The sequence below is a fragment of the Equus asinus genome, chromosome 23 (genome assembly GCF_041296235.1).
Source record: "Equus asinus isolate D_3611 breed Donkey chromosome 23, EquAss-T2T_v2, whole genome shotgun sequence".
NCBI classification, from domain to species: Eukaryota; Metazoa; Chordata; class Mammalia; order Perissodactyla; family Equidae; genus Equus; species Equus asinus.
The window spans coordinates 49,629,309-49,641,863 of NC_091812.1; the positions used below are offsets into that span (position 1 = coordinate 49,629,309).

General features: G+C 33.0%; 1 protein-coding gene across 13 annotated transcripts in view; it reads left to right on the forward strand.

Annotated features, from left to right (window-relative positions):
* CNTLN (centlein) overlaps positions 1–12,555 on the forward strand; it is a 332,812-nt gene that overhangs the window by 259,254 nt on the left and 61,003 nt on the right. For all 13 annotated transcript variants that reach the window (XR_011497243.1, XM_070495470.1, XM_070495472.1 and 10 more), the window contains 5 exons: positions 2,000–2,191; positions 7,840–7,937; positions 9,400–9,526; positions 11,146–11,283; positions 11,866–12,051. Coding sequence is in view for 12 of the 13 variants with exons in the window: in XM_070495470.1 (XP_070351571.1) it covers positions 2,000–2,191; positions 7,840–7,937; positions 9,400–9,526; positions 11,146–11,283; positions 11,866–12,051 (741 nt within the window). In the remaining variant the exon portion in view is untranslated. The remainder of the gene's footprint in view (positions 1–1,999; positions 2,192–7,839; positions 7,938–9,399; positions 9,527–11,145; positions 11,284–11,865; positions 12,052–12,555) is intronic.

The following is a 12,555-nucleotide window of genomic DNA, read 5'->3' on the forward strand; positions in this document are numbered from 1 at the left end:
ATAGGGAGTCTTGAAGTTTTGAAACCTTTCTTTTGGTTCTCACTATACAGAAGGCTTTGTTTTTAGATATTGTGGAGAATATATAAGTAAACAAAGGCAGAGTCTCTCTCGGGATTTACTAGGGTTCGTGGTTGAGAAACAGGCACAGTGCTCTGGAAGCTAAGAGAATGGAGAAGCTACTTTGTTGAAGAAAAAGAGAAGAAAGAACAGAGATGGCTTCTTAAGGAGAAAATGCTAAGTTGCTCTTTAAGCATGAGAAATTTCAGCAGAAGGAAACACCATGTCTAGATGCATCAGTGTAGAGATGGAAGACAGGTTTGGGGAAGGGCAGGCAAGTTTGACTTCAAGTGATGTCCGACTGAAACACAAATAGAAGCTAAATCTTAGAGAGCCTTATTCTGACCACAAACACCTGAGCTTTATTTTGTTGGGCTGAGGAACCCCAGAACGGTTTGAATAAGGGAGTGATAGGTCAGTGTTGTTTTAGGAAGTTGTATAAAAGATTATTTGAAGGCAGGGAAAGGTTGTGGGGAGGGGAAGGGTTACTGCCGAAGTCTTAGTGGGATAATGAGTCTTCATTAGGAAGGCGGCAGAAGGGAATGGATATGAGAAACGTGTTACCTAATTTACAGAACCTGACAATTGATGGGACATAGAGAATTCATAAACAAAGAGGGAGATAGATTCAAGCCTGGATGATAACCAGGAAGATTTTCAGGTTTGGGGAAACTGTGAGTTTGCTTTTAGATACTAATTATTAAGTACCTTTGGGACAATTCATGAATGAATATTTCCTGAAAATGTATAGAACCATGCTTTTAGATCGTAAGTTAAAATATAGCCAAAGGAATAAGTTTTTTCACCAAAACATACTTTTTTATTTGACGAAAACATAGTTTAATCTCAAATATGTCAAGCCCTAGTTTTGAATCTGTGATCTAAAATATTCATATTTAACAGTATACACAAGTATACACAAATACATATGTAACAAAGATTTATTGATATAAATTCCAGGAGTTGTGTTTAAATATAGTGTTAATGCTTAACTTACTATGTCTCATATTTATATCGCTGTACATGTTAGCTACATCTTTTGCTGTTTTAATTAGAGTTCTTAACAAAGAAAGATTATTTTACCCCTCTGAGAGATTTCACTACCATTTTGTCTAATTGTTCCTTATGTTAAACTACCACAGTATAAGCTTCTTTGGAATAATAAAATAGTAGTGCAGTTATCCTCTTAAGGACTTCTAAGTTGTTGTATCATTACAGCCTGGTGGCATTCTGCTGACTGCAGATTGGTGAGTGAGAAGGGCTAACATTAACTATTTCATAAAAATATTACCAGTATGCCATTTAGTAAAATGTTTGTGTTATTGAAAATTCAAATGTAAAAGGTTTAGTGCAATCTACCTCAACGTTACAAAGAGGACTTGTCAACTATCAATCACGTGCAGAAGACTGAGCAAATTTGTTTGTACGCTATTTATTTGAACTAAATCTCTAATAAGCCTCTTCTACTAATTGGACTTAACATTTATGTTGCTAAATGAGAAGCATTTTGGCTGCTATATAGGGTGGTAAGACCTACCCAGTGGAATAAACAACTAACATCTGTTATCCCATCCTGCTCCAGCTTAGCTTTTACCAGTTAAGTACATCAGCCCTGAAGTCAAGGTTATCAAATATGTGAATCACTGGCTCACCCATGTATATGCGAAGGCAAAGAAATAGCACATCATGAGTAAAGACCAGACAACGAAAAGATAGCAATTTCAGCTGGTCTCTTTTGTTTTAACCTCTACAAGTCCCAAAACCTTAAGCAAAAACTGGTAGAAATAATAATTTTTGTGAAGTTTTTACAGTAACTAGTTTTATAATTAATTTCTTTTCTTTAGTATTTTCCTACCTGTAGAATTTTGAATGCTGATAATTATTAGATTAAATGCAATTACTTTTATAATATATTTGTGTTTATTTTCTTTAAAAAAAAAAGAAACTAAATTTGGATTTGGCTGCGCTTCGGAAAGAAAAAGAAGATTTACTGAAGAAATTAGAGTCCTCATCTGAAATCACAAGTTTGACAGAAGAAGTTTCCCAGGTAACAGTTCCACAGATGCAAGTTACATCACTTGGTACTTCAAGGAGCATGGACTTGGAAATGAAGCAATTGCAGTGTAAACTAAAGGTGATTATAAATTTTATTAAAGATGAAAACACATTTAAGTCAATGAATCCTTAAAGACAAGTTTGTATGAATTCTAATTTAATTCTATAACAAAGGTAAATTATAGTATAAATAATCCAAAGTTATTAATACTACATTTGACCTCATCGTTCTGTTTTAGCCTGGTAGATTCTTATCTAGTAACTTATAATACTGTTCTCTGAAAAATTGACAAGACACCATATATCCTAATTTAGGAGATGATGGAAACTGGCCGTTGTCATTCTATTCCACTATTCAAGTCCTGTCTGCCCCCCATTCCTCCCTCCACTGAACAGATTCCTTTCAAACATGTAATGTATCAACATAAATAGAATTGCTTCCCTCTGCACACTTGCTGTTATTTTAATTTGGTGGTTGTTGGTTGAAGATGGGGAGGGAGGAGGGAAGTTGGGGGAGGGAGAAGAAACACAAAGGTGAGTTGGTTCAATAGATTTCAGAAAGTTAAAACTGAGAGTAAGAATAAAAAGCAAGATTTCTTTTGTTTGTAAAGAATTGTATCTAAGTTCAGGTGAAGCTGTCAACAACTTAAAAGTAAGGGTGATCTTAGTTTAAATAGAATTATCTTGTAAGAAATAGGATTTGTGAGTTTTAATCGGAAGGTTCATTTTTATGCTAGGTAAAAAAAAAGCATTTATCCCTCCTATACTTAATTATTTTCTTTGGTGGGGATTGCTAGCTTGAAGCTAAAAGGACAGTGTATATGGGACCATATCTATGGTGAGAGTCACTAGGAAGAAAATTCTGGTTGGAAATGCACAGAATACTTCAGGAATGGAATAATTGACTGTTAAGAGGATATTCGACTATTGAATTGGCAAATACACTCAGTTGTTTTCAATTCACAATATTATATGTGCACTCGCCAATAATAATATTTTTAAATGAAAGATTACTAATAGGATAAACTAGGATAAAGTTTAAAGTAAATTAGTGAATCATTGCTTGAAAATATTTTGCTTTATCCACTGGCATTAATTTAGATACTTCTTAAATACCGTCTTCATCAGACAGTTTTTATGTGCAGAACTTGCCTCAACTACTACATTTTATAAGTTTAAATACCTTGTGTAATAGAAATGTGAGAAAAAATAGTTGTGCAACTTTGGGGGCATGTGTATTCTCTTAAAATGTGTTTCTGTCTCTGAAAAAGTGGAATAAAATGAATATTTTGTTCTCGTATCGTTCATAAGTTGAAGATTTTGTGTTTAGATTTCTACACAAAGGATGCAATCATTGAGATAGTCTTTGACCCCGTCTACTACAGGGACTTTTATCCACACTTTTGTGATTCTTCTTTAAGTCTTCACAATCCTAACACCACTTTAGTTTTCACCAAGATAAAATAGAATGTTGGATCCAGTAATGTCTAATCTGACTTCAAAAAAATTTTAAATTGTTGCTAGTTTTAAATTGATTTATATTTTGCTTATTTGATTTTACTTGCTGCTAATGCTCTAACATAATTTTTGGTAATAATAGGCCCATATGAATATCTGTAAGTATTTGCATTGTGGTGTCCCATGGTATAAGTTTTTACCCATATATAAATCTCTGTCTTGCTTTGGAGGAATGTGTGGGTCACAGAGTTGAGACTAAGGGAGTGCCTAAAGCAGTTCAGATCACACTTGATGTAAGTTTGGAGTGATGTTGTCCATATCTAGCCTAGAGTCCTGTAACACTAACCAGGCTGCATAGGGACCAAAGGGTAAATCTTTACTTTTGTCTTATTTCATGTTTTAATATGGAAATTTCCTAGAAGACCAGGTACTTTTAAGTACATAATACTCTCTTCTACTACAAATTTCTGTTTTGATATTGTGTTAGTTTGCTAGGGCTGCCATACCAAAATACCACAGAGTGAGTAGCTTAATATGACAGAAATTTATTTTCTCATAGTTCTGGAGGCTGGAAGTCCAAGATCAAGATATCAACAGGTTTGGTTTCCTCTGAGGCCTCTCTCTTTGGCTTGTGGATACCCACCTTACTGCTGTGTCGTCACAATCTGTGATTGTCCCTCAATCTGTGTGGTCTGTGTCTAACCTCCTCTTGTTATGAGGACACCGGTCATATCGGTTAAGGCCTGCCCATATGACCTCATTCCCCCTAATTACCTCTATCTCCAAATAAGTCACATGTTGAGTTACTAGGGGTTAGGACTTCAATACATGAATTTTGAGGGGACATATTTTAGCCCGTAACAGATATCAAATTGCTAACCATGATTTTCTAAGAAGTAGCTTATTTTCTGGTTGATGTTTTTATGCTTATTTGAGAAAAACTGGTTAGATTTGAATCTATTAAAGATCTACATGCATCTTTCTTATTTTATCCAATTAATATTAGACTTTTCTATGTAAATTCTTAGATATACTTCTCAGATGTGTGTGGGTCATTCAGTATCATTAGAGTGCTCATGTACCTTTTCCATATCTTCATCTTTACCCATATTAGATGTGTTTCCTCAAGGTACCAAAGTTTATATGGATAGATAATAAAATATTTAGAGACATATCAGTTCCTTCCACTGAATAATGTATACATCAGTTGTTTATATTTAATTTAATTTGTAGTTCTTTATACAATCTGGATTGAATAGTACTCCAATTTATATTTGTGCTTCTTTGACTTCCTGATTGTTATAAATATTCCTTTTGATATATACCATGTTCTCTTCCAATTTCCCAGTAAATTAATAATAAAGGTTAGTAGTTTTTAAACTACTACTCCTTTGTATATAATCTATTGCCTGGCTGGTTCTAACTCCTTTACCAATATTAACTCATTTAATCCTCATTTGAACCCTGTATGATAAGTTCTATTATTATCTCTATTTTGCAATTGAGAAAACTGAGACACAGAGAGAATAAGTTAATTCTCCCAGGTCACATGGCTACTTAGTGACAGAACTGAGATTAGAACTCAAACCATCTGGCTCCTGAGTCCATGCCCTTACTTATTACACTCTGCAAATTTTAAATAATATTTAATAAACAGGTAGGAAAGCTCTAACCAGGATGGATTCTTGTCATGGTGACATTTTTGAAATGTGTGTTTTACTCCAGATGTTAAGTCATGCTGCAGGGAAGTATTGTGTAGTAGGAAATGGAAAAGGATCAGAGGACCTGGGTTGTGATCACTCTTTGTCCGCTGACTTCTCCTGAGACCGATTAGGGAAGTTACTTAACTTCTCCAGAGGTCTACAGCAGCGATACCTTTCTACCCATGTCAGAAGGAGTGTTGAGAATCAAATGAAATAGCTGTGAGACTTAGAAATTCTGGCATAAGTATATATCAAGCTGGCAATTTTTTATTTACTATAATTCAGTAATCCCTCAATTATCTAGAAGTCAGAGTTATGGCATTTTCAGTCACCTAAAATAACAGCCTTAAGTCTAAAAACAGAAAAGATTCAAACAGCTATCTTAAAATCCTTTTTTTTTTCTGTCAAAATACTGACAGGTTTCATTTACTGCCTGTTATCTTTTATTTTAAATACAGCTCTAATAAGTTTATTTATTTAACTTCTTGGCAGAAAACCCCTCAAAAGCAACAAAGTAGAAGTATGCGTATTAAGGGACAGGGTGATTGTTTTTAGGCAGGAACATTGACAGAAACAAGACATCGTAACCAACAGACTGACAGAGAGAAAAAATATATATAAAATGTTAAGGTAAAAATGCAAAATTATAAAAATAGCAGTATAGGACCATTTAGAGTAGGAGTAAGTAGCCATTTATATCATAATCATTTATCATTTATATCATAATCATTCCTAAAGACATCACTCTATAATGATATAGTGATAATATAGTTGATAAGTAATATACCATATATTTAATATACTGATAATATTTATAATATAATATCACTATATTAAAGCATCACTATTAGCTTAATGAATTGTGGATGTTCCTGTTTCTAAATGAATGAACGGTCATTCCGGAAAGAATTTAAGATTAATAAGTAAAGCAAAGCTTCAGTTATCTGGTAAACTTACTAGCGTGTAACCTCTTACTCTGGCAGTGCTAGAAATAAGACACTAGATATCACCTTAAACATGGAAAATATGGTGGAAATTTAGATTGCATTACACAAATGTGATCAAAACTTTTAACATTCGATACAGTTGTCGTGTTGAGGTAGCCTTGGGTTTTTAAGACAATTAATATCATATTTGATGTAAAAATTAAAATTACTTCAAATATTTTATTTACATAGGGTATACCAATATTTAAATATTAGATATTTAAATATTAAATATTTAAAGTCTATCTGATGAATTTGACTTTTATTTACATTGTGTTATTAATGGTTTCATCTTTTCAGATTTACATTTTTTTAGCTTTTGTCAGTCAAACCTGGGAATAGTTCTAATAGAAGCAGTTGATTGTAGTTACTAGAAAGATTAGCAAAATAACTACTCCAAATATTTTTAAAGCTATAATATTTTATATATGTTAAATATTTTTTAAAATTAACCAATGAATTACTGCATATCAACACTATCTTGTAGGTGGAAAAACTAAAGTATCAAAAAGATTAAGTGATGTGTCAGATTACATGTTTACTTGGAACTTGAGTCAAAATTGAAACTTAGGGGTCCTAACGCTCTGGTTACTCCCTCTGGCTCCTACGCTGTGCAGACAACAAATACCACAAAGCTTTGGAAAACTAATAATTATGTATAAATACTTTAATAATAAGTGGTATTATTAGTAAGTTCAAGTAAGGAAGTATTTAGCATTCATAAGATTCTGTCAGTTTTTTATTACTGTCTAAAAAGCTATCCTAAAATATAGCAGTTTAAAACAGCAGCAATTTATTATTTCTTATGTTCCGGGGGTTGACTTGGCAGTTCTTTTGCCGTTCTCTTCTGGGGTCTCTTAGATGCCTGCATTTCTCTAAACCAAGGATTGACCTGAGTGGGAAGTTCCAAGATAGCCTCACTCCCAGGTCTGGCAGTTGTCCTGTTTTCTGTCACCTGGGTGCCCCAGTACTCCTCCACGTGGCCTTTCCTCTGTATTCCTTGCAAGGTGATCCCAGGGCCATATTCCAGGAGCGCAGAGGGGCAAGCTACCAGGACTTAGGCCAAGGGTCTGGTGCTTGCACAGTGTCATTTCTGCCATGTTCTTTTGGTCAAAGCAAATCACAGCCCAGACCAGATTCAAGGGGTTGGGAGATGGATTCCTTCTCTTTGTGGGAAAGGCAGAGCATTTGTGACAATATTTAGTCTGTTATAGGCTATTAGTAAATCCAGCATTAGTTTTAAATTATCTTATTAAACCATTAAAATACTTAATTGCATACACATTTACATTTTACAAAAAACGTCTGTATTTCCTGTAAATGTATTTTGGGTGTGTATTCTTTGCAGTTGTTATATGATTACATTCTTCTACAGTTTTGGCATGTTATATAAAACTTTTAGTGTACTATAGTATTTCTATTAGAACATATAAAAGATTTAAAAATATTAAAATGTTCATTTTAATTATAAGGATAATTATTACAAATTTATTACTGTTCATGAGAATGGCATTTATTTTTGTACTGCTTTAGACCGAGATCGAAAGGTGTATTTGAATTTATGTACGTTTTTAATCTAGAATGCAACTAATGAACTCACTAAACAGTTGTCAAACGTGAAGTCTCTGAAATTTGAACTCCTGGCAAAAGAAGAACACATAAAGGAAATGCATGAAAAGTATGTCTTTATGTTTTTATCCATTGTATTTGGTGCCACCTAGTGGCAATCACCTCTATTAAACATTGCACCTCAAGAGAATACAAACGTTAAAAATTGAATTGTTCATCCTTAGTTTGTGTTCAGGCCTACAGAGGATGAAAGTTTAAGGGATATCACAGAAAGCATGGTTGATGGCAAGTTAGTTACTATTTTAAAATTATATTTATAATATTATAGATTTTCTTTCTTACAATAAACATTTAATTTCAAATAAATATAAATTAATGGCCTGAAGACTATGAACAAAAAATTTTAGGATATGGTAATTATTTGACAAAATATCTATGTGTGGGTTGATCCTTACATTGGATTTAATGCCTAAGTTTACAAAGCTAAGATGGAAAAGGGGGAAAATTTTATTTGTATTTAAAATAACTGGAGGGTTATGAAAGTTTGTACTTAAGGTATTTATTAATAAAAGGGGTTTAAAATATTCTATCTCACTGAGTCAAAATTATTTTCTGTCTGTATCTGTTATAGATATACCAGAGCATAGAGGTGCTAACATTTTCAGCTAGAATTCCAGTGTGTCATTGATCATTTAGGATGTATGTATCTCATACACGTGCATGTATACCACATTATAAGTGAAGAACACTTAGAAGTGATATTAATAGATAAAACTCTTAGACAAAAAGATTGGTTAATTTTTTAAACAGAGTATCTTGGAGTTTACTTATTAGATTAAGGGGAAGTCTTGCTTACTGTTTAACAGAGAGGGCTGTAAGAAATGTTTTCTGAATCCTGGCTCCTCTACCTGCTGGCTCAGTGCCTCAATTTAGTAGTATTAGCTCTTAAAGATCTTACGAGGGTTAAATGAGTTAGTGCATGGAAAGCACTTATAGCCGTGACTGGGCCTAATAAGGACTCCGGAAATGTTAGCTGTTGTTATTATAGTGGGAATAGTTGTGGTGGTTGTCACTGCATCTACCATTTTGTACCTAATATGTTAGCAACTTAACCTAAACTGAAATGTCAGTTCAATCTCAAATGACATTAAATTAGAAGGTATCGTGCCTAATTTTAGTGTGTTTACATGATATTATAAGATTTTGCATTTGTTTATTAAAGTATAGAGTTGTTTTCTCAGTGTTATGCTTTTTGGTGATCTCTATCACTTGGATTTTTCTTAGTAATGCAAGAAGATAATTTAAATATAATTTTGTTTTCATAAATTTTATTAAGCTTCCTCAGTTCTTCTATTTTTTATGTTTTAATGCATATATAATACTATAATTGCCAACTCACAACTGGATTGCATATCTTACAAATATTCAAAATATTAACAGAGCAATATTTTACCCCATGCAGTTATTTTATTAATTTGCAGTTTCACTAATATCAGATAGCGTTTAAAGATTAAAGGTAAGTATAGCGTTGGATAATATGTGAGCTTATCCTCTTGTTTTTCCCTTTCAAGGCTGTCTCGAATGGAGAGGGACATAACCATGAAAAGGCATTTGATAGAGGACTTGAAATTTCGACAGAAAGTGAATTTGGAAAGTAATGAGAGTGTTAATGAAATGTTAGAAAATCTTGAAAAAAAGGTATCAACTTTTACGTTTGTTGACACTAAAAAAAATCGATTCCCGTTGTATTTACCTCCTTCACTTGAATATTCAATCTCAATAAATTTATACAAAGTATTCATAGAATATATATATACTGTTACATATAATTACATTATTTGCTCTGAAAGTACATTGTTTCAAAATTCAGGACTCCAAAATCTTATACATAATATTAGCCACACATTCTTTTTATATTTGTAAACATAAACATGAGAAGATAATTAAGTTTAAATTTTAAAGATCTTTAATATTTCTGAGATACTTAATTACAGTTTATTCAGCATTTTGTTTTATTTAAAATTACAATTTATAACGATAGAATCACACATGTAGTTTTAAATTAAATAGGTGATAACCAATAACTATCAGAAGTTCTTTAAAAATTTGTACATACCACAATTTTTTTTTTCCTGAGGAAGATTAGCCCTGAGCTAACATCTGTTGCCAATCTTCCTCTTTTTTTGCTTAAGGAAGATTAGTCCTGAGCTAACATCTATGTCAGTCTTCCTCCACTTTATACATGGGATGCTGCCACAGCATGGCTGACAAGTGGTCTACGTCCACACCCAGCATCTGAACCTGTGAACCTGGGCCGCTGAAGTGGAGCATGCCGAACTTAACCACTATGTCACGGGACTGGCCCCCACCACAATCTTTTTAAAGTGTACTTTTCCCCTGTGTATACTCAATTCAGTCTACTTAGGAAGAGAGTTGTACTTAAAATAGTTGTATATTATCTGACCCCAAAGTAGAAATCAGCAATTTGCTAAAAGAGATTTTTTTGTTTAAAAAAAAAAATAGGTGCTATTTGCACAAGTCATAAAGCAGCTTGTGCTTTGGCATTCACTAAATGTTATCCACTCCAGGGAGAACATCTCCTTTACTTTCCTTGTTGGAGATAAAAACGTTAAGTATCCGTTTAGCTCAAATGAATTTAAGAGAGAAAATTTTACATGAGCAAGACAAACGCATATGGATTTTCTTTCTCTTTCTCCTCCACACACCTACATAAATTATAATTACTTCCTATAGATTTTTTCAATGTTATCCTTTAAATTTTGCTCACTTTTTAATGTCAATAATCATTTCTGATAGTCTTAGAATCTTTGTATAAGTAATTATGTATCTCTAGTATTTCATTAAACAGAAAAAAAAAACTATTTCCTTTGTTATTCTTTTAAATGTATAATAAATATGTTGTATTACTTATTTAATTTTACCCTGAAAAGTACATATTATATCGGAGACTACAACTGAAAGTTATCCATACCTTGGCTTGTCTAAGAATCAAAACCGACCATCTTCTGCTTCAGGAAGTTTAGCTTAATAATTAAAAGAAATGTAGTTAAAATTAATATTGTCTTATTAGGTGGAAGACTACATGTATCGGTATTCATTTTTTTTTCCGATTTTTGGTGTGCTATTGATTAAGGATTATTGGCCTCATTCACAATGTGAGTTCTACTAATCTTATACTTAAATTTGATATCATTTATGAGAAAATAACCATGCGTTCATTTGGTTTCTGTTGGAACAAGGACAGAATACCACTAGAATGCCTTCACTAGTAACAATTACCTTATGCCTTACTGTAGGTGCAGACATTGACTGAGGAGTGCTCCAACAAGAAGGTATCTATTGATTCACTAAAGCAGAGACTCAGCGTCGCTGTGAGAGAGAAGTCACAGTATGAACAGATGTATCAGAAAACTAAAGAGGAATTAGAAAAAAAGGTGTGTATTCAGGACGTTTTAGCTTAGAGATGGAATGTAATAATGTCTTTTTCATTTTTAAAGTTGCCAATTTTTCCTTTCCCAAACTATTATGAGTTACTTAAATGTTTCAGATAACTGCAACGAACGTTTATATCTCTACATGAAACACTAAGAATTTAACATTCAAGGTAGTGCTATATTAGAGAAACAGATTTTGTGTCTTGATAATTTCTTATAAATGAATTCTATTGTTAAGAACTGGCACAAGTGGATATAAATCTTTTAGGTCCACCTAAACTTATAAACTAATTAAACATTGCCATTTACTATATGAGATCTTTTGGTCTAAAATAGCTTCCATATCTTTAATGATTTATTATTTTTAAAAAGCGTATACTAATTTTGATGATAAATATATAAAAATATGTGCTCAGGATATTTTATTAAAAATAAACAGAAACAACCATCAATTTTACCCAAGTAAAAATAAATACATACAGAGAGAGTAATGAAATCCTTTCTTTATCTGTCATGTGTTACTAACTCTTCCAAATCTGTTTATGAAATATTTTTTATTCTGTGATTACGGGTTTTTTGCAGGATCTCAAGCTTAACATCCTAGTATCAAAAGTAAATGAGACTGAATCTGCCATGGCAGAAATTGAAACAGCAGCATCTAAACATCTTCAAGGATTAGCATTGCAAAGTGAGCAGGCCCTAGAAGGGGCACAGAAGAAGTTGCTGTTAGCCACTGAGAAAGTGGAGGAGTTCACCGTATTTGTGAAGGTTTGAATTGTTTGTGCTTTCCTAACTTGTACTTTCCTTCAGGCAGGGTAGGCAGTAGCCTACTTCAGATGATTTGGGGAATACTTTGAAGTTTCTTTCTGCTTCCTTAAACCATAAAGCATCTTCTCCTACCCTTCTCGCCACGTTCTTCAAAATTTGTCTATGAAAGATTTGTTTTTATAGCTCGAGTTTAAAATTTTTCACTTTACTGTTAGTATTCTTTTCTAAATGTCAATTTAGTTACGAAATTGTAGTAATCACATAATTAAGGCAGGTTTTAAGATGAAAGAATTAAGTCATTTCCACTCTACTCTCCTTTTGAAAATCATCAAAGCAAGAAAAACAACCGAAAACTTGCCTCATGTTTATTGAAGCTGGGAGACATCTGAACCCCAGTCCACAACCCTTCAAGACATGGAACGGATAGAGGGATGGTAAATGGCTTAGCAGAACAAAAGGAAGACAGACAGAAGTGCCTGCAAAGGGGGTACCGTCTAGAAATTA